The following is a 27,781-nucleotide window of genomic DNA, read 5'->3' as shown; positions in this document are numbered from 1 at the left end:
CCTCTGACACCATCACTGTCGGCACTGTGGACTAGTAAACAACAAATGTAATTGTATTCCTGTACCGTGGGTTGGTCTTTTACTGTCAAACCTCGGACCGGAAGTCGTGTGTGTCGCTTATTGCTGCCGCCTCGACGGATCTGTGCGCATCTGATCGAGCTGGAATAGCGAATTGGGAACATTTGGGCCCTCTCTCCGCCGCTGCACCGTAAGCCTCCGTGTTTCCGTCTCTGCAGCGGTCGCGCTGGCGTCGCGGCGACCGGGCGAAGCGTTCCGTCGGCGGCTGTTATGACAGCGACGGGATGACAGCGGTCCAGTCGGAGCCGTGTTTGTTTTGTGTGGCGAAATGAGGCAGGGAGTGGAGAGTCGCCACAGAGACGCTGGGCTCCGGCCAAACATCGCCGCATTTTAGCACCACTTCTTCCTCTCCTCCCTTGCATGCAAGGGCTTCTGCACTGAGCTGCGTCGCTGATCGACCCGCTCGTTTTTTTCTTTCTTTCTTTCTTTTTAAAGACGTCTATCTTTGCAAGGTGCATGGTGGAAAATGCAGCTTGTTTGAGGACACCCCCCTCCACCACCACCACCTCTCTCTCTCCCTCTCCTCCACATATCCATCGCTGCCATGACAGGCAGAGGTCTCCTCCGGAGCTCGGCTCGGTCGCTGGGAGAGCAGGCAGATTGACTCGGGTCGGTGGGGCCTCGCATCCGCGGATGTCATTCTGTCTGTGGATCCTGTAAACACCGTCCGCGCAAATACACGGCGAACGTCGCTCGGGAGCTGGGGGGGTGGGGAGAGGAAAATTAAGCGGAGGTGTGGGGGGGGGGAGAGAGAGAAAGAGAAGGAAAACATGTCGTCTCGATCTGCATTACAGTCTGGAAACGACAGGAGCACTGGAGAACATGTAAGTGCAGCCGCTGTTTGTGCTTGTGTGCATGCAGAGGGATAGGATAGGTGGTGCATCCCCGAGCTATGTGTGGCCTTTGGCATTCTGGGCTTTTTTTTTTTTTTTTTTCTTTTCCATGCGCATGGGGGGAGGGTGGGATGAAGAGGAGGAGGAGGAGGAGGGGAGCATGCACGGTGCTGTTTCTTCTCGTTCTGTACAGATCAAGGGGCCCAGGATGTGAGGCCACCGTGCTGCTCTTTGGGAAAGTGCTAACCTTGAGTGTGTGTGTGCGTGTGTATGTGGTGTGTGTGCGTGTGTGCAGGGAGACGAGTTGATGGCAACCTGAGTCGATATCGCTGAGCGAATATGCGCAGAAAGCATGAAAACCAGCCGTCACATCTCTGTATATATACCTCTGTGGAGAGATACTGATGTCACATTATAACTCCTCTCCTCTCCTCTGCGTGTGTGTGTGTTCTCTCAAAATCGAATGGGTGGGACGAGTGCAGGAGGCCCAGATATAAACGCGTAGAGGATATGTGGGCTTGTTGGTACGAAGCGGAGGGGATTACTGCGTAAAATGATGTGCAGTCCGTCGCTGCGCAGCCTACAAAGCGCCCAGCCCTACAGCCAGTGGGTGTCAGACAGGCCATACATTCTACAGGGGAACAGAGGAGAGAGGCCTGCGGGAAAGACACAACACATCTATCTATCTATCTATCTATCTATCTATCTATCTATCTATCTATCTATCTATTGAGCATTGATCTGTCTCTGATGAGTGCAGATCTTCTGTATAATTAGGTCTTTGTGTCAGATGAGTGAATTGAGCAGATAACACTGGTGCCATGATGGCTCAGGTGAAAAGCCTGACAGGAACTCTGCTGCTCTCCATGTGTGCCCCACACTCCACCCCCCAGCTTCCCAAGCTGTGCTGTAGGTAGGGAGGTGGGAGCAGGACTAGAAGCACCATGTCCTGAAGGTGGGGCATGGGGCTGTGGGCTTGTTATTGTTGTGTAACTGCAGCCTCTGGAATCGCATTGTTGGCCTGTTCGGCTACCGACCTCTAAGCTTCAATAAACCACTCTTTCCTCCTGTTGGCCACTTTGCACCTGTTCCAGGGGTTATGTTATCTTCTTGCCCCTTTAGGTTCATAAATATATATCATTAATAATTTGAAGGAAATTCGAAGGAAGGAAACTTGCGCAGGTTTGCTTTTGCACAACTGTTAACTGGAAAGTAAATCCTCCATGAATCAGGATTGGTTTTGAACGGAGATGCCTCAGAGAGGTGGCGAATCTGCAGCTATGTATTATTTACCCTGACATCAGAACCAATATGGCTGCCGTGCAAATGGACTTAAACTGTGGTTATAAACTTTTGGTTCTTCTGACTGTATATCATTAAATCAATGACACACATCAGTAAATATGGTAAAAGGATGAAATTGTGGAGAAATTTATTATTAGCTTTTCCTAACGGTAATAATTAGCCTAGCCACAGATGAGTTTCAAAATCCAGTATGGCTGCCACGGGAGTAGACTTAGTGCAAGCTATAGTTATAAACTGTTGGTTATTTTGCAGCACAGGCCAGTAAGCATAGTAAAATGGCGAAATTGGGAAGAAAATCATTGTTAGCTTGTGCTAATGGTAATAGTTAGCCTAGCCACAGAGCAGTACAACAAGTGAATCTTACATGTTTTTTGTGTTGCAACCAACAGATTAGCCTTTGCCAATGCAGAGCTAGTGATAAGTACTTCACACGTCCGGTATCCTTTGAACGCCCAGCCGTCCCACATGCATCTTCGTATTAAAAACAACGTGACTCATTCTTTTTATCATCAGCGTTGCACAACTATTATTTTAGTCAACAATCAAGAGACAAAAGAACCGTGGAGACCTCTGCAAACACCAGCAACAGCCGCACCTCGCTCCACAGAAACGGTGTGAACAAGTAGCAGGATCCCAGAAGAAAACCATTCTGAGCCCACAGAAAGACACAACAAGCTCATGTGCTGGACAGCAGCTGTTTACCCAGAAACAAGGGGCATGTAGTCACATGAAGCTCAGTTCAGCTTCACTTGTTTTTGAACATCTGGAGGAATGTACCCACCAACGCTTACCTCTCCCAGCTATCCCCTATAGCCCTATACAGGCATCTGCTTAGCAAAAACAACAATTTCACATGCTCTTATGTTTTTTCTTTTTCAGGGTGTTCAAACATCTGTAAATCAGTGCAGCTGTCTGGAAAACAGTTTCGTCTTCTTTTCTTGAACCTTGTAATTCTGCCAGCCTGCCCAGTGGGCCCTCAGCTGTTAGCTTGGCTGTGTGCACAAATGGTGTGTGTACGCACATATGCTTTGATAAGTGACTTTTCTCTAAACCAAAATATGCACAGCGTTTTATGATTTGGTAATCAGCCCGATATGCTGGTCAGAAACGTAGAAATCTATTTTCTTTACTCTTTTGTTAATTCAGTTCAGTGTACATTTAAGGGTACATTTCCCCCACAAAATGATTTTTGGGGAAAAATTTGAAAGTGCCTGACTCCAAATGATGCTGCTGCTGCAGCGTGTCATGCTGGTGCTGACCCTGTCTCCTCTCCCCGACGCTCCCCTCTTGTCTTGCAGCATGTGCCGCTCGGTGCCAGCCGCGCAGACAAGGCCACGAGCCAGTCCAGCCGCTCTCTGGGTGCCCGGTGCAGGAACTCCATCGCCTCCTGCTCAGACGAGCAGCCGCACATCGGCAACTACCGTCTGCTCAAGACCATCGGCAAGGGAAACTTTGCCAAAGTCAAGCTGGCGCGCCACATCCTGACAGGCAGGGAGGTGAGCCATGGGGCAGCAGAGACCCCCGGGGGCAGCAGGAAGAGTATCCTCTGAATATGTTGATGATGGAAATGTTTCCTGGGCGAGGGAAGGTGGTAACTTCACAGTGCTGCTGGGGCTTTTCCTGTTTTCCTATGGACAATCATTTCAGAGCACTCCTTTTTCTTTTTTTCTTTGACAGTATTGATTAATTACAACCATTCTGGTCAATATGGAATAAACGCTTTCAAAAATAACTGATACATTGTTTTTACGTTGCTATATGTCAGGTAGTTATCTTAAAGAGTATTAAATAAAATCAACATTTTTGAGCTTCACATCATGTTATAATGTTATTCCGTCATCGTAAACATACCCGGAGTGTTGCTTTGATTCTTTTATGCATGTTTGAGAAATCCTGTAATCTCCCAAAGCAACCATTCAGCTGTGCAAAACCCCTGGGTGGACTAAGTGCCGCCTTCAAAACGTAGCTCTTCCTTAGAGCTGAAGTTTCCAAGTTTCTTCCTCACACAGCAGCCCTCTCCCCCACTCAGCTCCTTCAGACTAGCCAGCAGCAATTATCAGACACCTGTTGGAACTGCACATCTGCTGAGCTCCTTATACAAGCTACATCTCAGTGAAATGCCAGTAAAATTGTTGTTAAAGGGTTAATAGAGGATTAATGTTGTGATGACTTTTTGAAGGCTCAGTTTCAGAAAGAGCAGGAATTTTTAAAGAGACATTTTCAAGGTGTTAAATTATGAAGTAAAATTTTCTTTAAGTCATATTTCATATATTTTCATAACAATGAAAGTTAACATAGTTACTATATTGTGCTATAAAACAGTGCTATGTGCCCAGAACTACATAATACTGCCCCTTTAATCCAAAATACATGTAAAAAAAATGAAAATCTAAGTAATAAAATAAATACAGTGAACCAAATGTTAAAATGCACAAATAATAAAAGCTTTAATGTAACAGACCAGAGAAAAATATTTTTAGTTTCACTTTAGATTTCTCTATATTCAACATTATCAATGTTTTGTAGACTGCTTATTTTTCTAGTCTCATATTTTCAGTTCTGTCTTTCAAAGGCATCTGCTTTTTCTCCATGAATGTTAAAGGAGCTGTCTTGGACTGTTTCAGTCGATCCCAGGTCAGCCTCTATGTTCAGAAATTAATGATCCACCAGACCAGGCTTTGCGTTCGCATGACTTAGCAAATCTTTTTTGGAGGGCCAGATTTTCCTGGCCCTCCAAATGGTGTTTTCAGGTCAAATTAGAGTACATCCCTTTGCATTGGGAAAGATTTGTCACGAAGTGGAAAACATTCAAGACAGTTGCCAATCTTCTTAGGAGTGAATGTTCCAGCAAATTTACCCAGAAGTCACTCCACTTGACGCTCCAGAGAAGCTGTAAACCCCAAGAGCTTTAATTCCCACTTTTTCATTTCTCAGTTAGCATGTTGTATGTTAAGCAGGAGCAAGAGGAGCATTAGAAAAAGAGTGTGAAAAAGTTGTTTAGAGGGTAGGAGGTGATTGAATTTTCACTGTAAAAATAATATGGAGACATGAGTTGGTGAACTGTCAGGCATGGTGGTGGGAGGATGATGATTTTTTTATTTATATTTTTACTGAGACATAAACATTCAGATTAAGTGAACATACACAGAAACAAAATGACATGTGCGAAAAAATATTTTGCCTTTATGTTTACTGTTCAGGATAATTCTGTTGTACAAGAATTTGCTCATATTTCCTCATCAAAATTTCTTCTTCCTCGTCTCTTACAGGTTGCAATAAAAATCATTGACAAAACCCAGTTGAACCCAACCAGTCTGCAAAAGGTCAGTTTCCTTCTCTGTATTTCTGAGTTGCTACTGCAGCGATGTGTGCCATGTTTTCAGGAGCAAGGAAAGAAAACACCGGCTGCCCTGTCTGATGTTGTGCCTCTACGGTGTTTTATGCTCGGCATTCTAGCTGCGTTTCCATTACAAATGTGCGCAAAACTTTGCCAATAACTGCATTTCCATTTACCTGAAAATTGTGCCAGTTGGAATTACAAACATAGATCTCTTAATGGAAACACGACAATAAAAAAAACCAACACACACACTTTTTTTTTGTAAAAAAGTTTTGCGCAAGGAGGAGGTGGTTTTTCGGCTGCATCGAAATTAGTGTGTTCAGCAAAACTGCAGTGGAAATGTTTTTTTTTGCCATCACACGAGTCACATGATCAACAACCGGATGTTGCTACTGGCACAAAAGATGAAGAAGACAAAAGGAAATGGAAGGAGGTCTCAGAGTTATTTTTTGGGGTTTGATTTATTTCATTATAACTCTTTCTTCCTCAGTTCCCTTTTTGATTAGATCAATCTCGTTTATGTTTTAATTATTTTCAGTCCTTTCTTAGTGATTCTACTTTATTATAGTTAATTATTTCTTACTTGTTACTCTAGTTTAATTATGTTTCTTATGTCTAGTTATTCTGTAATATTAGATTCATTTCTAAGTCCCCAGTGTTCTCTCCATCGCTCCCTGTGTCACTGTCTCGCTCTCTCTCCTCAGCCTGCCTTCTGCTCTCTTCCCTCACACCTGCAATCCGTTAGCTAATCAGTCCAGGTCCTTTGTTCCAGCATTTGTTCTCCCAGTACTCACCTCACCTCCTCTCACTCTTGACTGGTTCCTCTCGTTATTGTCCTGTTTCTTCTCCACCAGCACCCTTGTGTATATTTCCCTGGATTTCTGTTTTTGTTCAGCTCTGGCTCTCTGCATTCCCATGTTTTTTTCTGTTAGTTTGTTTTACAGCTTGGACTTTGGTCCACGACGACATGTTTTTTAGTGACTGATTTCATGAACAAACTTATTCACCTGTGATTTTAATTGCGTTCCACATTTAGTGGAAATATCGCAATTGCAAAATGGTCTCTTTTTGACATTAGCAGAAAAGCAACAAAAAAAATGTTTGTGCGTTACGCGCCTACTTCCTGTGTAACGGAGCTACTATTCCTCACAATTTCACAACTTTGGTGGTTTCATTAAATGAGAAACTCATTTAAAATCACATGTGAATAAGTTTGTTCACATGTTGTCATTAAGAAATACGCCGCGCCAAGATGCTCCTACTACTTTCTGTCATCTTTGTGTGGCAACATTCAGTTATTGATCAACCATGCGAAAAAAACGTTTCAGCTCTGTGAAATAAACCACCTCATCCTAGCTCCCAAACGTTTTTAATCAAAAAATTATTATTTTTTTCAAAATCCTTTTGTTTCCATGTAGCAAATTTATTTTCAAAATGTCAAATTGCGCAATTACCCTGGTCAACGGAAACGCAACTCGTGATTGGAGAGGGCTGTGAGAGGTTCAGGCTCCTCCTCCACTGTCTCCCTCTGCAGAAAGCAGCAGGAAGGGAGAGCAGCTGATGCTGATGCAGAGGGGGATCATGGGATGTGATGCTGCGTGGCAGGTGCTAGGGCTTGGACGGGAGCAAGAGGAGACCTCTGCTCCACATATCATCTCCCGTCTCTTTCTTGGCTAATCGTTGCCCTGAGAGAGAGAGAGAGTTCAGGGGGGGCTGACTCATCCCGTAGGCCGCGGTCACCCGGCTCACGCTCCCCTCTGTTTGTGTGCATGTCTTCCTACCACGTCTTCCTCAGACACGCGTTTGTGGGTAATGGAAAAGGACGTGTTGTAGAGGTGTTTGTGTCGGGATCTGTCACGGTTTTCGTGGAAAGGGGAGAAGTGTCGCGACAGGAATGGGGTGACTCAAGCTCTGCCGTTGCAGCCTGACTCATGGAGATGTCGAGCAGGAGAACCTCTGCTGGATGTCCAGACACATGGAGACGAGTGGACAGGGTTCCTCAAGTCTGGAAGAGGCTGGGATTTCATGTCAGTAAATGCCATTTCCTGAAATGAAATGCTCTCATTTTGTTTCATACTGGACAAGTATGAAACAAAATGAGAGCATGAAAACAAATCTGTGTAGTTCCAGACTTTATTGCCTATTTTGTTTACTAAAAGTTGCGTCCTTTCTTCTTAGTGTTGTTTCTTTTTTCTTGTGTAGTTTCTCATTTTTTGTGTCTTTCCTCATATTCTCATAATATCCCTTCGTTTCTTTACTTTGCCCCTCTGTCTTTTCTTTTTCCTCTTTTCTTTCATTCTGTCTGTCTATCTGTCTGTCTGTCTGTCTCGTGTCCTTCCTGCCTTAAAAGTATTTTCACTTGGGGCGTGCTGTGGTGGCGCAGGGCGTTAGCACGCCCCACGTTTGGAGGCCTTAGTCCTCGACGCGGACGTCGCGGGTTCAACTCCCGGTCCCGACGACCTTTACCGCATGTCCTCCCCACTCTCCTCACCCTCCTTCCTGTCTGCCTACTGTACAAAAAATACGAGCCACTAGCGCCGCAACAACTCTTCGGAGAAAAAAAAGGAAAAAAAAAAAAGTATTTTCACTTGAAGATGCGTAAGAACCCTAAGATATTTACTTCCTACTTCCCAGATGTCTCAGCATCACTCCATGCAGCTGCATGTAACACAGTTGGGTGAGAGTTGAAGGGGAAATGTAAGAGACTAAGAATGCAGACGTCCTGCAGAGCTGATTGTGTTTTTGTATGGCTGTCACCAACGTTTAGCCATAAAGGGCTCTGAAGATTTTTGTCTTTTTCACCTCCTTCCTGTGAAGAAGAATCTTGTGAACTAAAAGATTTCCACCTTTAAACATGTTCATGGCCGCTTACAGACCCTCTTAAAACTGGGACCGTTAAGTTACTTTATTTCCTATTTATTTAATCCTTATGTATCGAATACGTCCAGAGGAATCTGTGGAAATCATTCTAGAGAAAAAGTGAATGCTTAAGTTGGTTTCAAATGTCAGCTTTGAAGCAATTTTGTCTGTTTCAAAGAAGTAAAATCTAATTTATAGGAAGAGCGCAGACAATGGATTAAAAATATCCGCTTTATGTTCTAACGTAAAATGATGCATGTGAAGAATAAAGAATCTGGATTACAAAACAACAAAAAGCTCTTATATTTACTGCATGTGCTAAACCCTGGATAATACTCTAACTGCACAAGGTCACTGGTATCACAGAAGCTATGAGAAGGAGAAGATTAGTTTTGATTAAAAAAAAAAAAATATATATATATATATAAAAAAGTCAAAGGCAAAACAAATCTAATCTTTAGCTTTTAGGCTTTGTTTGACCAAATCCACGTAATATTTTTTACAATTCTCCAATTACTAAAGTAGAGCTTGATCTTCATGTACAGTGGCTCTGATAATTCCAGTTTGACAGACACAAACAAACAAAAACAAAAGAAAGAAATCTATTTTATGATACCGTAAAGAAAAACATGTACACAGCTTTAAATTTCTTTAAACCAAATTTCATAGTACAGTCTTCTTCAGCTGGAATCTGTCAGAATTTCATGTTGAATATTAACAGACTAATATTCACATGAACTGATTTCCTGTTGAGTTTATTGCCACACTGTCATTAGATTAGTTTTCAGCTGTGTTTCTACAGACCAGATTAATAATAATAATAATAATAATAATAATAATAGTGGACTTCTTTAACATGTCTTTAGGCTGGGGAATATTCTTTGGGCCTAAGACATGACAGAGCCCACATTAACATAATCTGGGTGCTAATATATGTAGAGAGGAGAAAGAAAGCGAGATGGCTGTATCATACGTAGAACAATGAAGAAAGAAGTAAAACTGCAAATGGAGAAAATGTAATCTTATTGTCCATCAGGCAGCTTTTAAATCTCGTGAGATTTCCGTGTTGTTCTCCTAAAACTCTGGATAAAACACACTGGAAATCAAATCAAACCATTTCTTTTTATCACTATTACTTCGTGTTTTTAAGTCAAAACACATCGGCGCAATGACTCCCTTTTTAATGCAGTTTGCCACCATCTGTTTGATTTGAACTCTAGCCAGGATTTGCAGGAGGAGCCTCATCGCCACAGAGCTTTTGCTTTGCACATCCGCTGCCATTACGGGGCCGCTATTTAATCAGCAGCAACGAGGGTCAAACGTCTCGCTGGAGGAGCTGTCAAAGCTGTGATTCCTTTTGACAGATCCGATCCCGTCCGCCCGCCGCTTCTGAGCAGGGAGAGACAACGGGATGGGTCAGGATGAGGGTTTCAAGTACTACGTATCCCAAGATTCCTCTCCAGCGCAGCTGGGGAAGAGCTTAAAACCTGGGTTGCTATGGCAACAGTGACATCAGGCTAGCGAAGGATGCTAGAAGAACTGAATGGAGGAGGGGGGAAACAGAGAAATGACGGGGAGTAGAATAGCTTAGCAGGCATCATTTTCCTCCCTTTTTCCTCCTTGTTATCGCGGATTAGAGCTGTCTGTTTTCAGCCGTGCTCTTTGGTCCAGCAAACATGCAGCTATTTACATAAAATCAGGGGGAGCTGCCTTGGTTTTAATCCCCCCGTGCCACACAGCAGACCTCCAACACGGAGTAGAAACCGGTCGGATTCTTGGCTGCACATTCACTTGCACATTTGTGCGTGGGCATCATGTTGTTGTTGCCGTGTTTAAACGACGAGGAGGACTTCACAAATCCTAAATGTGATGCGGTTATTTTAGGTGTCGAGTTGTCTGTGTGAGCTGGTCATCCTGAGACTTTGACTGCTCACATGTCTGTATAACGGAACCGTTGGTGGGATTCGTCTTGTTTCATCCACTTCCTGTCTGGTTAAAAAGAGATTAAAGACCGACTAGTTTGTTGAAACACAGACAAAATGACTGTGGAGCTCACGGTTTGAAGTGTTTATATCATTTGGTATTTGCATTAGCCCTCTTAGCATGGCTAAAACAGTAGTGTTTGTGTTATCTAAGAATGTACGTCCTTACCTTTCTAAAATGCCGCCAATATCTCTAAACCCAACATGTTCCATGATGCAAAAATATCAGTTTTACTATACTTTATTTAGTTTTATTGTCACCTGCTAAAAGCCGTGTTTTCTCTCATTTTTTGCAGCCCCATAACTACTTTTTAGCATCTCACTAGCTGTGTTTCCCTTGACCATATATTTGGGCAAATTGGTTGTTCTTCTGAATGAAATTAGTGTATTTCCTAAAACTACAAAGGAAACACATTTTTCACATCACATAAGTCATGTAAATAATGACCTAATGTTGCTACTTCTGGAAATGACGAACAAGACGACAGGAAGTTGTATGTGGATGAGACATTTTGACATGTTCTTTAAATATTGCATTAACTTATTCATTCTTATTTAATCACTGCATTTGCAATTTGTTTGTTTTGTTCTGTTGATAGTGGAATATCAACAAAGTTTTGCACATATTTGTAATGGAAAGGCAGCTGATGGTACTGAAAACAGCTCTTTTAGACTCTTCACTCAGTAACAGCTTCTACACCGGGTGTTGCACAGCCCAATAGTGCTTTGTGCAATGTTAATTCAAAGGCTTTTCCTAGATCAAATTGTAATTCCACATTTGCTGCCTTATAGTCCTTGACTGTTTAATAAAAGATCTCTGCAAAGGGAGAAATTACACATCGGAGTGCCAGCAAAATGCAAAATCTTTCTTTTATTTACACGAATTAACCCATAAATATAGTGGTAAAAACATTTGTCCCTTCCTTTCTGAAATGTGCGATTTTCTTTAACAATCTAGTAAGTAAATCACAAACAGTTTCGTAGACGTTCACACACCATCACACGGTAGTCACATTCTATTCATTTTCTGACATAAAAGAGGTTTTTAGGCTGATCATCTGTGGAATCGAACATGATGCCCATCTGCAGCTCTACCGTTTTGCTTGGGGCAATTTTATACAAAATTGTAAAAAATATATATTTTTGGCATGGCCAATGGAGGTGAGAGTCACAGTGTTCTCTCTTGTCCCTCTTGTCAAAGTCGACTTCGCTTTGAGAATTGCTCTCCTTGGATCTAACTTCCATGTGAAGTGCCTTGAGATGACTTTTGTTGTGAATTGAAATTATATATATATAAATTAGAATTATTTAGGTTATTGCTATATAATTATCTTAAACACCAAACGCCGCTGGAGACGGGTCAGATCCCAGATTTTTGAAGTGAAGACTCCTTTGTGTCTGGTGGATTATAAACTGTACCAATAGACGTATGGTGAGCTTTTGGAGCCATTCAGGCTGAGCTTCAAACCCTTACCTCATTCATCATCATAATCATTTATTCCTCGTTTTGTCTTTCAGCTTTTTCGGGAGGTACGAATAATGAAAGGCTTAAATCACCCTAACATAGGTAAGACAACTTCCTCCCATCCATCTCTCGTCCCTTATTGGTTTAATATTTGCAGCTGCTTTGTATGTGTGTGACAAGACAGCACTGTTAACATTGTGTTCAATTGTATTTTTATCTACAGTGAAGCTGTTTGAGGTGATAGAGACGGAGAAGACCCTTTACCTTGTTATGGAGTATGCCAGTGGAGGTGGGTAGTTTGGCCTGGATGGTATTTCTACGATTTTGACATACGATCTGGTCTTCACCCAATTCTAACGTCATTTAAATCTTATCAAACCACAGATTCTCCCAGATTCTTGTTTATTTAGAAAAAAAAGATGAAGCTAAATGATATGTTTCAAAGGTTTTGTGAAAAGCTAGATGCGGCCCAAAAAACATAATACATAAAAACTTATAGTTTCAAGATGGTGTTTGGTTTTTTTGTATTAGGTGGTCAGATGTTAGAACTCTATTGATCTTCTCATCAAAATCCTGGCAAGAAAATCCATTTAGTTTAAGGATCTTTTAGGTCTTTATGTTTTCTATGTGTTGCAGCGTGTCCTCCTTGAGGACAATAAAGCTGGTGGAAGCTGCCGTTTATTAAATATTAATAAAGAAATTAAAGTGAATAAATTCCATTCTGTTTATCTACCATATTTAATCACGCTATTAAATGACTTGAATCCCTCTGGCTGTGTTTGCTAACCCGGACGCTCTACCTCTCAGGTGAAGTGTTTGACTACCTCGTGTCACATGGGAGGATGAAGGAGGTCGAAGCCAGAGCCAAATTCCGACAGGTAGGAAAGGTCGTCCTTACCCGGGTTGTAATGGTTGTGGGTTTTTTAATTGTGTTTTATTTGATTGTGACTTTTTGTTTGTTTAATTTGGTTAATTTTGATCCGTTTTTAGAGTACGTTTGCTACTTTTTATGAGTTATTATGAGGTAAATATTGTTTAGTTTTGTTAGTTATTAGTTATAGTAGTAGTTTTTTGTTTTTCCATTCCTCATTTTTAGGTGCAGAATTTAAAAAGGTCAAACTATTGTATTGTGATTACGTATATATCGTTTGGATAATGAATAATCAATTGAAGAAACTATTTTCAAAAAAATGTTTGTTAAACAACCAACTGTGTCTGGTGTTTTATCCCAACTTTTGCTGTTGTCATTTTGCAGACCAGTAGATAAGAATGGAGTGCTGTGATTTAAAAAAAAATTTGATTCCATATCAGTTTGAAAGGCTGATAAATAGATGCATAAACACAAAAACAAACAATATTATGTCTATAATTTCAGTATGTCTTAGTTAGTTTTATAAATGCATCACATAGTTCCTTTTAGTTATAGCTTTACCCCATTAATTACTATTTTTACTTATTGCAGTTAACAAAAATGTTTTCTCAATTTCAGTTTCCATTATTTTGTTTGTTTTAATCAACTTCAACAACCTCGTTCCTTACAGTGCAGCTGCCTTTAACTCTTACTGCTCTGTATTTCAGCTCAGTCTGTTTTTTTGTTTTTCTCTCCCCACAGATTGTCTCTGCCGTCCACTACTGCCACACCAAGAACATCGTCCACAGAGATTTGAAGGTGAGGAAGAGCAAATGAATGGAATTAATAATAGACCTGGAGAAGCCTTCCGAGATTCGAACGATTTCGTTTCCTCTCAGAATTTGGAAGTCAAGCATGTGGGAGAGATCTTGATCTGTGTCTCTAAAAACAGTGCTTTAGCATCCTAATTGCAGTGCTGAGTAAAGAGGTCGGAGCCAGAGCCTAAACACACTTTGACATACATATAGCATGAGTCATGTCCGGGATGCAACCCTCCCCCCCTTAACCCACCAATCTGTCTAGTGTGTGTTTCCTCTCTCTCCTTTTTTTCTTCATTTCTACTCATTTATTCTTCTGTCCTCTGTTTCCCATTCCACTCTTCGCGCCCCTGACCCACTAGTTCTCTACACTGATCCATCTTTTCTCCCTGAGCGTGTTGCTGCTATGTGCATAACGTGTCCCTTTTCTGCTCTGCTTTCCACCTCCTGTCCAACCGTTCCGCTTGCTCTGAATTATCTCAGGCGGAGAACCTTCTGCTGGACGCCGACGCCAACATCAAGATTGCTGATTTCGGCTTCAGCAACGAGTTCACGCTGGGGAACAAGCTGGACACGTTCTGTGGCTCCCCGCCCTACGCCGCACCTGAGCTTTTCCAGGGAAAGAAGTACGACGGGCCTGAGGTGGACGTCTGGAGCCTGGGAGTCATCCTATACACGCTGGTCAGCGGTTCTCTGCCGTTCGACGGCCAGAATCTAAAGGTGCGTTTTCCCCAGGGGATCGGAAATATGAGCAGTATTTACTTTAGCCCAATTTGTCAAACGCTGTAAGAATGCACATGTTCTTCAACCAAAAAAGAAAAGTTGAGCTGTGATAGAAAATGTGTTGGAGGTGGAAATAAATAGGATGGATAAATGTTTTCAATAAATGCAGAAACATTTTATAGGAAATACATCCACAAAATACAAAATCTATGAGATTGACAGGAATCCCACCAGTCATGTTTTTATCTGGGGTTTTTTCTCATCTGCATTTTGAAGGGTCATATAAGAAATGGTTGACGGAAATGTCAAAATTCAAAATAATGTTGTTCACTAGCTTGAAGTGGCTTTTGACTTCTCCACAACAACAAAAAATAATTAATGCGCAAAAGGGGACATGGAAAAACATTTGCTGAATATGTTCTGATATGGAGAGCATTCCCAGTCCACACTGGGAGCTGTCGGGAGTGACTGACAAGAATCACTCTTGTCTTGGCTGGGATGTAAGGGGTGAAATGCTCCCACCCACTAGTGAACCTGTGCTTTTCAGAGGCACAAAACTCTGGAAAATGTCTAAGTCCAAACCTCCAGCACTCTTTCCATTTTTCTTAGACCCAGTGATCGTCTTTAGTTCATATTTAAAATACCCACTCTGGTCACACCTCAGTGGGTTAATACTGTTCTGAACAGAGACTCACTAAAATATAGAAATTTATAAAATTTCCATTCTGTTTGTGACAACACCCAAAAGGCATATTTTCAATAGGATCAGCTTTAATTGAGCCAGAATATATTCCATTCCTGAATACCAACTCAACCTGTGGAGGAAATTAATGTATCTTAATTACAAATGGTTCAGTCGGTAAACAAAATCAGAAAAGATTTATTTTGTTAGTCAATATTTCCATCGCTTGTTTGTGCTGTATCCCAGTTGCTATAGTAACAGGACACCCGAACGCAGAATCTTAGGGTTTTTCTGTGGGTGTTAAAAAAAGAGACTCGTTCTGCAGTTCTCGGTAGTCATTGCCATAAATCTCTTAAGTCAGAAATATTCCATAACAGACCAAAAGTTAAAGAGTGGCTGTGTTAAACATGTGACACCTGTGGCCATTAGGAGTTGAGAGAGCGCGTGCTGAGGGGAAAGTATCGTGTGCCCTTTTACATGTCAACCGACTGCGAGGGCATCCTTCGCCGTTTTCTGGTGCTGAACCCCGCCAAACGCTGCACGCTCGAGGTAAGAGGAGCGACACGCATGCAAGAGCAGCGGCGGTAGAACTGCTCTTCTAACTGAAGTGTGTCGATGCTTCTGTCCATGCAGCAAGTCATGAAGGACAAATGGATAAATACAGGGTACGAGGGGGACGACCTGAAGCCCCATATAGAGCCCGTGGAGGACTACAACGACCCGACTCGCATAGGTCAGCCGGCTCCGTTTATCTCAACCGCCTGATTGTTGTCATGGTGATCTCCTCTCTCATCTGTTGGTTTTGCTTGCTTGTGTGTGTGGCTCAGAGGTGATGGTTGGGATGGGCTTCACCCCTGAAGAAATCAAAGACGCTCTCCTGAATCAGAAATACAACGAGGTCACCGCCACCTACCTGCTGCTCGGTCGAAAAGGCGACGTGAGTCGGCTGTTTGCTTCCTGCCTCTTTTTACTGGTCACACTGCAGAACTTCCCCGGAAGGACTTGCTACAAATTGTAGGAATTAAAGCCAGGGATGTGCTGATTTAAGAATTTGGGCTGATATTAATATAAAATATTACTTTTGTTGTTTTGGCCGATACCTGATATGTTACAGTGTTATATACATAATATTTAAACGCCCTTAAAAAAAATGACCACAACGCTGACTTCTCCATTGCCACTTTGCTTCAGTTAAACTCTCTGTAATCCTGCATCGCTATCGCTACCACATGACCAGTCTCACCCAAACAAACAACAACAAGACGGAAAAAGACATCGGGTGTTAATATCGGTCCAGTTTTATTTATTAGATTTCCTTATAAGTAATAAGCTGAATGTGCGGACGTTTTGTAGATTCTGAACAGCTTCTTCACTCTGCTTCCTCTCACTTCGTTTTAAATCCATCAGTGTTGCTAAAACTAGCCAACAGTGAAACTTCTTCCTGCAAGAACAACGTCCACACCAAAGAGTGTTGTTGCCAGCACAGTCTGGCAGCATGCACCGTGCTGCATTCACTAATCTGAAAAAAGACTGACTTTATTTTTTTAGTTTTCAACCAGTCAGTCCCCAGCCGATTTTTTTAGAGCATTTATATTTTCATGAAATTGCTTCAGAAAGGGCACCTTGGGTCAGAAATTGGTCAATACTCATTCTGAAAACCGGTTTCGTAGGCCATCTTAAATTTCTAATCTGGCCAAATACCAAATATTTTCTAAAAAACTAGCACCATTTATTGATTTCTTTATTCTGCTGATATCTGTTTTAAAAATATGACTGTTCATAATAACTTGTTTTCTTTACTATTAACATTTTTGTTTGTTTTTACTGTACTTGTAATCAAAATACATTGGAAGAAAGAAAGAAAGTGCAGCTTAGCTTGCTGGGTTGTTAAACCAAGCATCGATTTTATTTTAACTACACTGTATAATTAAGTGGAGAATTCCTTCTGTGAACGCATTAATTATTCATCTGCAGCAGAAGCGGCACCCTGTTGTGTGTATGTGAAAGAGGGGAGTCACTGCACTAAATGAAGGTCTACAAAAAGATTCTATTATTGTACTAAACAAAATAAGAACAGGAGGGATGTTTTTAGACTATTTTTTATCATATTTTGCTGTATAATCGCCGTGAGTGCTTTCTGGAGCTCAACGTTTTCTGACCAGCTGCAAACAATTTTCAATTTAAGTGTATTCAGCAACATCCAGAGGTTTGAATTCCCAACTTGACTGTAATCTATTTCCATCCACCTGCCTTTCTGTTTCCTGTTATGGCTTCTGGTAAAAACCTGACCCTAATTCTGCGGTTTGCTTCGTCCAGAGGGTCTGGACTGTCGGGTACTGAGAAACGACTGCTTGTTTTAGGAACGTTGAAATTTTAAGTGATTGGATCTGATTTTAACCAATCGATAACAGTTGGCCGTGCTCTACCGTGAGGGAAGCTACTTTTCTTCTTTTTGTCTTGTTTTTATTTATAGTCTAAAAACTGTTTTAGTGATGAATTAATTATGTGTGGACCAATGTAAGAACAGTGGTGGTATTGGTGCAGCTAGTCCTAAATAGACTAACGAACTAACTGCTGTTCCTTCTGCCTGGATGTTCACCTCTCTGTCTTCTACCGGGCGTCACAGGAAAGCAGTGATGCTCGCAGTGCTAGTACACTGTCTCTGGCGAGGGTCCGACCCAGCCCCATCACCAACGGGACGAACAAGCACTCCTCAGCCACTGGCTCCTCTTCCTCCTCCACCTCCTCTTCCCACAGCAAGTCGCAGCGCAGTGCCTCCACCTACCACCGACAACGGCGACACAGCGACTTCTGTGAGTCTCTTCTCTGCTGTAGTTTCATCCTGAGGCTTAAACTTGCCATGATTTCATATTCTAACCAATCGCTTTAAACGACAGCAGCCAGTATCGTTTAAGAATTTCCAAGAAATTCTTAAGAAAGAATTTCTGTGTTACAAATTCAATCTTCAGCAAACCACAAGCACATTTGCAAACATTCACATTATTTGGGATCCGTTTCATCACCATGCCCACAGAATATTACTTATGTGAGTCTCTGTGTGTCTGTGCTCTGCTGTCCTCCACAACAAAGGCGGGCCTTCCATGCCCGTCATGCACCCCAAGCGGAGCCCGACCAGCACCGGGGACCGGGAGCTGCGGGAGGGCCGGATGCCTTCACGTAAAGCCAGCTGCAGCGTAATGGGGAGCCACAGCCTTCCTCCCTCCAGCCCGATGGTCAGCAGTGCCAACAACCCCAATAAGTCTGAAATCCCAGACCGCCGCAAAGACATGACTGCCACCACGGTCAGTGAGCCAGTCGTCAATACAAGGAGAGGGCAGACACTGCTTTGGTTGGTCAGATATGCTGTCCCCCACTTTCTCCACCAATCTGGAAATCGGTGTATCAATGTGTGGCTGTGTGTGGGTGTGTGTGTGTGTGAGTAGTTGTATTTGATACACTGTAAGGACCATTTTCCTAATTCATAGTTTTCCAATGTTTTATTTAAAAAAATAAAACACTGCAATTGCAAAATTGCGCTTTTTCGACATTAACAAAATATTGACAACGTTTTGCACATATTTTTAATGGAAAGGCAGCCAATGAGACCAGTCATTCATGTAAAGAATATTGGTTCAACAACAGACACATATCATGGTCTAAGCCAATCAGAGACAGTGAAGGGTGGGTGTTGCGAGTGCGAGGGGAAAATATAGAAAAGTTAAAGCCTGAACCTCACAGGTTATGTAAACTATGGATGTTACAGATGTAGGTGCCAGAGTCTTTGTGTCTTTATGAATTTCTTTATGTAGTATGTGTGCACAGAAGTGGCGGCAGAAGTTGTACGTGGTTAAATTGTGGAAGGAGCCACGGAGGGGTCATGGCTGCAGGTTATTGTCGTTGTCTCTCAGGCAAAACAATTCTCTCGCCAACAGCTGAAGATTGGATCGTGGCCATATTTTTGGGATTTTTCAGTAGTTGTACAGCTTTTATCATCTGAGGAATCCTAACGTCACTTGAACTGTTCATCTCTGTGTAGAATAACATCCCGGGAAGCACCATGACACGCCGGAATACATACGTGTGCACAGACCGCTCAGGTGCTGACAGGCACTCTCTTCTGCAGAACGGCAAAGAAAACAGGTAAGGAGGACTGAGCCCCATCTCCTCAAACAGTAAAAAAACCAAAAAAACTGGAAAGTTAGAAATATATGTTGACTGTAATGGATACGCTGTTTGTTTCCGTCAAATTTCTTGAGTAAATGAATGAATGAAATGTCAGCCATAACTGCAACAAAATCTTATCTTTTAGACAGATTTTATTGCAGACTCCTGAGTCCAATTTACATAAAAGAACAATCAATAATAATAAAGAGAAAGAATAAGAGTACATGAAAATACGTAAATACCCTTTTAAATAGCCTTTTAGGATGCACTCATGCCAATGTTTCCAAAATACAGATTTATATCTTACTGCACTGGGTTTAACCTTAGTCAGCATTATGATAATTCTGTAATTAGGCTTGTTTAGCCTGCAAATAAATTTATATATAACATTTCTTAAAATAGCCATCAAAGAGATGATACTAGGGGTCACAAACAGTTCGCTGGCGTTGCTCCATTTTGGCTTTTTAAAACAAAATTCTTATTGCATCACTATAAGCCAGTTTCGATCATGTGAGATTCTGATTTTGGCCTACATCCTCAGCTTTTGGTTGATGGGGATAGATTCTTTTGTAAGGGAGAGAATGTCATTGTAATGTTGTATGAGCGTTATTGTTGCGATAAACAGGCTATTGTGTAAACAATGATAACTTCAGGCCTTGTACACATATAGCGGAGTCCTTTTAAAAACTAATACCTCCGCCACATCTTTTAGAAAATAGCACTGTACACATGGGGTCGGTTTCAAATAACCCGCACAAATACACCCATTGAGCTTCTTTTAATACATGCCAAACCCATAAGGGGCAGTGTAGTGTTAACCAATCGGATTTCTTCAAAACAACAGCTGTTTAATTCCTGACAGGAGGAATTAAACATGGCACCAGGAGGTCCAAATGTGTTGTAAAATATGTAACTACTTTTAAATCGCGTATTAGAATATAATGTTAACTGCGCACAACACAATCTTGTTTAGGAATCATATCAAGAGAAGCATGTGAATATAGTGGCGCGTTATTTGTCCGAGTCTGTGATGCACGGGATCCTAAATCTCCATCTACGCGCAAACATAAATACAGAGTTTTTATAAATAATCATTTTTAGTGATACTAAACTTGTTTTTGTGCGGATGAATGGCCAAAATGCATAAAAATGTATTTGTTTTCCCAGCTATTTGGCTGCGTGTGGACCAAACCTCAATATCCAGTGTGGAATAGAGAAATATGAAAATAAGATGGACTCTGCCACACCAAAACATGGGTGATGTGACACAGTTTCTTCTTCTTCTTCTTCTTCTTCCTCCCTTCAGCTCTCTGGGCCACCGCATGCCCACAGCGTCCCCCTCCACGCTCAGCATGGCCGGAGCCGGCGCAGCTTCCTCCTCTTCCTCATCGGACAGATGCCGCCTGACACGAGGATCCACGATCCGCAGCACCTTCCACGGGGGTCAGCTGAGGGATCGCGGTCCACCGGTCTACTCTGCCCCGCCCACATCGCCCACCCTGTCCCACCACGATGCCAGCCCGCTGCCCCATGCACGCACCAGGGCGACCTCCAACCTCTTCACCAAGCTGACCTCCAAACTCACTCGCAGGTGAATATGTACTGCATAACACGTAGCTCAGAGGGGAAACTTCTGCTCTTCTGAATACCAATGGGAAGAGTTTATGACATTGCTGCTTTCATATGAGGTGAGATAGAGCCAAAACCATTGTCTTCTTTTACATCCTGACTCGCTGACTTTGAGCTTCTTCATGAAACAGTTTCTGCAGTTTGACAGAAAAGCAAATCGACCACTAGAGCTGTCTAACAATGGGTTTCTCTTCACACCTCCTCACCAGCTCGCCTTGATCCTGTTCCTCCAAGAGCTTTACATTTTTCACTTCAGCATGTAAACTGCTCCAATAGCAGCAGGCAACTAAAGAGCAGGGCATTCTGGGTAAATAGAACCAAAACAAATGCGCAAGTCTGGAGCTAGCAGGAGAAATGTCTCGTGGTCTTTTGTCAAGAACAAAAGAGAAATCCTACAACTGTTAAAGTTTGATGCCACTTTATTTTTGTTTACGTTTCGTGAAGAAGGAAGTTGTGCCACTGTCTTCTTCAGTGGTTTTTGCATTCAATAGTTCTTGGTACTGCGCCACCACCGGCGAGGGCGGGGGACAGCTCTTACAAACGGGTTTGGTTTGTTTGACAGTGCAGTGTGAAAGTGAACCACACCAGCTGACAAATGGAACAAATGTTGCAGTTTTGGTTCCCAGCCAAATGGAATCTGGTGGGAAAACACCCAAATAAAATTCCCATAAAAGACATGAACATTTGTGGCATTCAAGGGATTTTTCTACTTTATACAGCACTACACTTTGTTGTTGCAGATAGATTAAAATCTGGACCGGGGGAACAGAAATGTTGGATGTTATCTTATAGCATTGACTTCCTGAAACCTTTCCTTTCAGCTTGAGCACAGTCTGAGTATGGCTTCATGTTTATCCAAACATTTGATCCACTCTGGCCTTTTGGCAAGCCCTCCTGTGGCCGTGGATTATCCAGCGCTCCCCTCTCCCTCCTGGTCGTCATAATCACACATGTCTAATCTTATCAAACCTCAGCTTTACCCCTGCCAATCAGCTCCTGTGCTGCGCTCTTTTTCGCCACTTGCTCGCCTGTGACTCAGATACACTCTCTTCTATGCCCCTCCCCCAACTCCCTGCTCTTAACCCTCTTTTTTTTCTCCATCTTTATCTTCTTCTGCTTCCTCCCCCCACCCCGTTATGGCATCAGGGTCAACCTTGACCCATCCAAGCGCCAGGGCTCAAACAAATCAGTCTCGGGTTGTACTCTTCCACAAGGATCAAAAACAGTTAGTAAGTTCCCATGTCTCTCGCTTCTTTCTTGTCTGCCTGTGCTGCCCCCATCTGTTCAGCTTCTCTCACTGGAGTTTACTCAGTTCTTTCCGCCGGTGCCTGACTTCACGTGCTGCTTGTTGTGTGCATGGCTTGTGAATCTTTTCTTCTTTCTGTCTCTAGGTGCCTGCTCGGTTTTTTGATATTTTTTTAGCATGAATGCAGACAATGATTATTTTTACTTTCATGGTCCAACTGGTTCTAGAATGTCATCTCATGCATCAACTGTAGCGTTGTTGTGTTATGATTTCATTTTGTGGAACAAAATAATCGATATGTATAAGTTGCACAGAGGTAACATAAATTGCTGAGTTCGTATCTGCATGCTGTATGAAGTGTGACTTCCACAGTGAAGATACATGTTTCTGTAGGACAAGGATAGCTGGTCTTTACATCACTCGCTTGTTTTGAAGCTCATTTGGTTTCACTGTACAGTATCCACTGCTGAATGCCATCTCATCTGACAACTGAGGATTATTTAAAAGGCTTATTGTTCTCTGGTGGATTTAGTTCTTATCTCTGTCTGTCTGCCCTTCAGGGTCACAAATGAATCTGAGGGAATCAGGAGATTTGCGGTCACAAGGTGAGCTCAGTCTGCTTTAAAACACGATACTTGGAAAAAAATTATACACGTTTATGGTTGGTTTATTATGTCTTTGTTCTGAATTTGAATTTTGTATAAATATTATACTTTTTAAAAGTTTTTTTTTTCCTTGTACAGAAAATCCATCTGTGGTTTTAGCATTTCTTGTTGTAAAGCATGGTTACATCAAAGACAATATCGTCCAAACTTCCTCGCTTGTTTGTGCAAAATTTAGTCGCATTGATTCTAACGCTTGAACTGTCCTCCCCTAGTTGCCATCTACCTGGGTATCAAAAAGCGTCCGAGCCCCGGGCCGTCGGACGTGGCTGGAATCTGAGAGGCGGTGGGCGGCGGGACCCTGCGGAGGTGGTACTGGCTCTGCGGGAGGCAGCGCTCGGATGTGGCTGCCAGGTCCACCATTCCGGCCCCTTTCTGCTCTCCTGCACCCACGGCGTGGCAGGGGGCCGCGTGGCTTTCGAGGCCGAGGTGTGCCATCTATCCACGGGCACCTCCGAGACGTCTAATGGGGTACGCTACACGCGACTCTGGGGGGCACCGCTAGCTTTTCGGGACATCGCTACCCAAATCTCAAAGGACCTTGAGCTTTGAGCCAGAGGGAGTGTTTGCATCGAGAGTGTGTTTTTGTGCGTTTATGTGTGTGCGCCAGTGAATTCAAGTAGGTAATGGGGGGGACAGAGACGGGGACAAGGGGCTGGACCCTTTCAGGAATACCCCCTCTGCACACACACATAGACTCGCACACACCTGAGCAGTAAGGTAACGCTGACCGAAGCACCCCAACGTCCACCCAATCACCGCACCCAGCTCAGCCAGCTTCTTCACTGAGCTACTGCAACCACTGGATATGGATCAGATGGATTCTAGTTGAATATTTTTTATTGCTACTCTTAGCCATAATGACTCTTTATTTTGTTATGCTCTGGTCCTTGTTTTTACCCACTGTCACTCTCATCTCCACAGAAAGAAACATCCCTATGCTGTCAGACTTCACTGACCACCAAGTCCTTTTTTAAGCTCTTTTTATATGACAGTCACACGTACTGTTTCATTCTATTTTCCCCCTTTTGATCACTTACGGACAGTCACATACATGATAACATGTCCAACTCTGTGATCATATGGGCAAAGACGAAGGGTTGCATTGCATTGACTCATGGGCACAGTCTGGCAATGACTACGTCAGATTAAGGTCAATGGGAGTTGATGTGTCTGTCACGGCCAATCAGAGGCTAACGTGGAGTAACAATAGCCAATCAGGGAGGTACTCTAAGTCCAAAAAGCCAATGAGATTTCCAAGTTCATGAACTTGTGGAGCAAAGCTATTCAGTTGGCATTGTTTGGTCTGAGATTCTCACAGCGTTGTAACTTTTTGTAATCATCACTGTAATACTGCTGACTTAAAACAAAAATCCATAACATGGTCAAATTACTTTTATATATATATATATATATATATATATATAAAACATCAATACTTTCTTCACAACTGGAAAGTAAAAAAGGAAAGACATAATTTTTGGTCAAATTGGTTCCCATGCAGTTGCCACAAAAACCGTGAGCAAAATACTTCAGTTTTACAGAGCGAGAGTATTAACACAAAAATGTATTAGCCCAATATAATTGCTTTAAAAAAAAGAGAGAAATAAGATTATCATTTCTGCAAAAAAATATCAAAATGGTATATTACTATTATAGCTACAATAACATTTAGTTCCCTTCCCTGACATATGGAAAGTGTTAGTGTTAAGTCATTGTTGCAAAATCTGTGCTAAACTATTTCATGTACTTGAGAATCTAATAAAAACTAAAAATATTCCAGCCACAAGCGTCACAAAATCTAAAGTCAATGTCAAGTAAACCATCAGAACCAGAAGGCTGTATTAAAAGATTATTTAAACATATAAAATTGTGTCATACCTAAGCTAAAATATGAAATGGCCTTCTTCTGCTTAGTAGTACTTCATAAGTAAACAATAAACCCAAGTCTAGCAATCTGTTAGCAGCTCATTAATTAGCCTCAGTAGCAACGTGCCAGCAGGCTTTTTTTTTACTGACAGGCAAGGTAACTCTCAAAGCTTGTTGCTATGATCTGTTTGCAAACACAGCTACCTTATTAAAAGCGATGGTTGAGTGGAAATATCTTTCAGCACAAGCTTTGTGTTTGTTGACAAGAATTCCCTTCCTTTAGCCAGCTAGCTATCAGGACCCAGCAACAGCTTGGGAAGCGCCACTCAGTGCCGCACAAGAAAATTCCAGTCGTTCCGGGACTCTTTCTGGAATCCTCCTGGAATTATATGAAACTGAAGACGCAAAAGACTACGATGTAAAACGTTTGTAGTAATGACACTGTGACTTGAAAACGGTTTGAAGTTAAACATTATTGTGCTTAGAGATGAGGTTTTGCCCCACTTTTCAACTTTACTCAATTAAAATCATGATTTGTATCTGTTCGTAAACAGAATTTGTTTGCTTAAACCGATATCAGTGTTTTACTAAATTGTGGGAACAGATAAATCTAGGTTTAGGGTTATGAATACAGACACTATCCATTTGCTCAAAACCCTCAGGTAACAGAACAACATTTTACCTGTTTGAATAGGGAAAGAATGACAGATTCTGAATACAGTTGAAATTAGTTTCTTTTGTAGCGTGAAGGCTCTCCATTATAAATAGGTTGAAGAACTCTGTCATCCAGGGGGAGCTGAGAGTAGAGACTTAAGTGGTTAGGGTATTTGATCAGACTGTTTCTGTCTGAAGGTCTTCCAGTAACGACCCAGAAAGAACTGGAGGGACTATGTTTCCCTTCTGACCCGGGGATTCTCTAGAATGAGCTGATGAGTGTTTCTGGTGAGCGGGGTGTCTGGGATTCCTCTCTGGATCTGTTACTCCCACGATGTCAGATACGAGGGAGAGGATGTTTGGTGCGCATTGATGTTTGGAATCTTTCAACCAGAACCATGTCACCAACTTTCCCCTTCAAAGCAGTCATTCAATGCTCTGCAGAATAACAAGCAACACTGCAACTCTAGGGTACTATCAATGCAATGCAACTCTTGTGTTGACTCTATTCTGTGCCATGTGATCTCACCTTGCTCATCATCTCTTGTTGGTGGGAAACACCAAAACATGGATTAGCCAAGCAGCAGCACCTCTCATTCCACCTCACCCTTACATGCTGAGGTCATGTACTCTCCCAAATGTGCACCTCTTTACCCCTGTAGCCCCGTACAAGAACTGCTCAGTCCATTATTGGTGACTCTGGAGATCAGGGGAGAGTTCTGTACCTGGACAGGCACAATGGAGGCAATGTGGATACTGTTTTCTTCTTGTTAGTCCAGTTGCCTTTAAAGTGAACACCCCCCAGCGCCTTCATACAGTACTTATTTAATGTAAAAAAGGAAAAAAAACAAAAAACTGAGAAAGCTTTCTATGCTCCCTCCCTGTTTTTAGTGAACAATGTACTGTGATATTTGCGTAGACTACAGAGGTCATATTGTTTGGCTGCTGATTTACTGTTAAAACTTTCTCTCAGTTGTGGTTTTAATCATGGTAACCCAAACTAACCAACCCCATCCCACCTCCACCCCCACATGTTCACACCCATCAGGACTTCACCAACTTCCTCGACTTAAACTCATCGATCCTTCATACACACCAAGAACTTTTTTGTATGAATCACAGTGAGTGTTTTGGCTTCATCCCCCCTCCACCGCCCCCACAGGGAAACAATCAGCCGTATTTCACTCTGTCATGTCGTGTGGAATCTTCTCAGTCCTGTTTGGTGTGTGCTGCTTCTGGGAGTCCAACAGGGGACCTGCTGTCCCCCCACCCCTCAGGTTGAGAAGCACGCACCAACATGGACGCCAGGAGTCTGTCCTTGTCCTCTCCCTGGACGGTTTTCATTGTGGTGTATATTAGCATTAGGTAATATAGACCTCAATGCACTTTGCTTTGACTTGAATCAGCTCCCTCCAGTGTACCTGTTTAGGTCATGCCCAGTACTAGTCACTGGAGGGCGCCAATGTCTTAAATGTGAAACACTTCAATTTGTGGATATTTGCACAGGTACTTTATTTATTTTTTAGAATAATATCATTAAAAAAACAGGATTTATATCAGTCAGTTGATGGCTGTATATAAAATATATGAATATAGTATATATCTTAGAGCTCAAGGTTTATTTATAGTTAGAACAGGGGAAGTAATTCTAGATTAAAACTGTTTCTGTCAGTGATATGGGGGAGCAAAACCAACCTGCAATCCTGCATGACTTCAGAGTTTGGATTATGATGGGGAAAAATGAACTATGATGCACATCTTGGATTGGAGGCTTTATGAAACGCAGACACCATCAGTTTGTACAAGCTAATTGTTCAATGAAGCTCCATCCCCTCCCCCCTTAACCTTACCCTCTTTTGACAGAAACAAACAGAAGGGCTCCAGTGAGATACGGTAACTTTCTTCCACCTCGTTGTTTGACGATAGAGATTTAACTTGAATTCACACAAATCCTGCTAATGCCATGACGCGGTTAAAAAGCCCAGAGTTGCAAGCAAGCCATAGAAAAGCTATACTACTGGTGTGTGATCTTAAATGTGTGTGGAAAAAAAAAAGATTATTCCTTCGAGTCACACAACTCACTGTTATTGTTTAAGATGGGGTGACATTGTCTTGAAGTGTGAAGAATTACTGTGAAGACTTTTTAAAGGAGTATTTATTGATGGGAGTTTTGAGGAAGAGAGTCCGGTCTGGTTGTTGGGAACAGAACAGTATTACAAGCCCAGTTGGCTCAGTATTTTACACCAACTTCATTTCTAAAAGAATTTTCAGAACAGCTGATGTTATATGCAAAACAAACGTAGAAATAGTCACAGTCTGACTCTGTTCTGCTGTTAAATTTCTTCCCACAGAAGCAAAATTGTAAACTGAGACTGGGTGGTTGTGGTATTTGAAGAGAACATGGAGCTGAAGTTGAATAAAATTCACTGATGTTGGCATTATTGTCATTTTGTTTTTGTGTCTTGTGTCTGAAAGATTGTCTGATATGAGTATTTTCCCTGGTTTTGGATTGTTTGTTCCTTTCCTACCCCCATAGCCGACCACTGGCTCCCATTTGGTGCTTATGCACAGTCATTACACAACAGAATCAGGATTCCCACGCAGTCTGGAAACGCCTGGCCT

At 42.2% G+C, this 27,781-nt stretch overlaps 1 protein-coding gene across 4 annotated transcripts; it reads left to right on the top strand.

The window, feature by feature from the left end:
* Positions 1-27,597, top strand: mark4a (MAP/microtubule affinity-regulating kinase 4a). Of its 4 annotated transcripts, none has more exons than XM_028031391.1 (18): positions 2-902; positions 3,515-3,712; positions 5,486-5,539; positions 11,916-11,964; positions 12,086-12,151; positions 12,670-12,740; positions 13,475-13,531; positions 14,014-14,250; positions 15,365-15,484; positions 15,569-15,668; positions 15,763-15,872; positions 17,562-17,748; positions 18,011-18,237; positions 18,972-19,075; positions 20,406-20,690; positions 21,875-21,957; positions 22,535-22,579; positions 22,852-23,031. In XM_028031391.1, the coding sequence occupies exons 1-18, from the start codon at positions 849-851 to the stop codon at positions 22,914-22,916; spliced, it is 2,112 nt and encodes a 703-aa protein (XP_027887192.1). In that variant the 5' UTR covers positions 2-848; the 3' UTR covers positions 22,917-23,031. The 4 variants fall into 4 exon arrangements, with proteins under 4 accessions (XP_027887191.1, XP_027887190.1, XP_027887192.1 ...); XM_028031392.1 differs by having other exon boundaries at positions 849-902; positions 18,026-18,237; XM_028031390.1 differs by lacking the exon at positions 21,875-21,957 and having other exon boundaries at positions 1-902; positions 18,026-18,237; positions 22,852-27,597.
* Positions 27,598-27,781: the final 184 nt, after the last annotated feature.

The sequence above is a fragment of the Xiphophorus couchianus genome, chromosome 11 (genome assembly GCF_001444195.1).
Source record: "Xiphophorus couchianus chromosome 11, X_couchianus-1.0, whole genome shotgun sequence".
In the NCBI taxonomy this organism is placed as follows: Eukaryota; Metazoa; Chordata; class Actinopteri; order Cyprinodontiformes; family Poeciliidae; genus Xiphophorus; species Xiphophorus couchianus.
This window is presented reverse-complemented; position numbering and strand designations above follow the sequence as displayed.

Bases quoted from the DNA above. Each gene is read 5' to 3' on its own strand.
- mark4a (XM_028031389.1), top strand. From the start codon at position 849: ATGTCGTCTCGATCTGCATTACAGTCTGGAAACGACAGGAGCACTGGA. The intron at 12,741-13,474 runs GTAGGAAAGGTC...CTCTCCCCACAG, and splicing joins CCAGAGCCAAATTCCGACAG to ATTGTCTCTGCCGTCCACTA. The intron at 13,532-14,013 runs GTGAGGAAGAGC...GAATTATCTCAG, and splicing joins TCGTCCACAGAGATTTGAAG to GCGGAGAACCTTCTGCTGGA.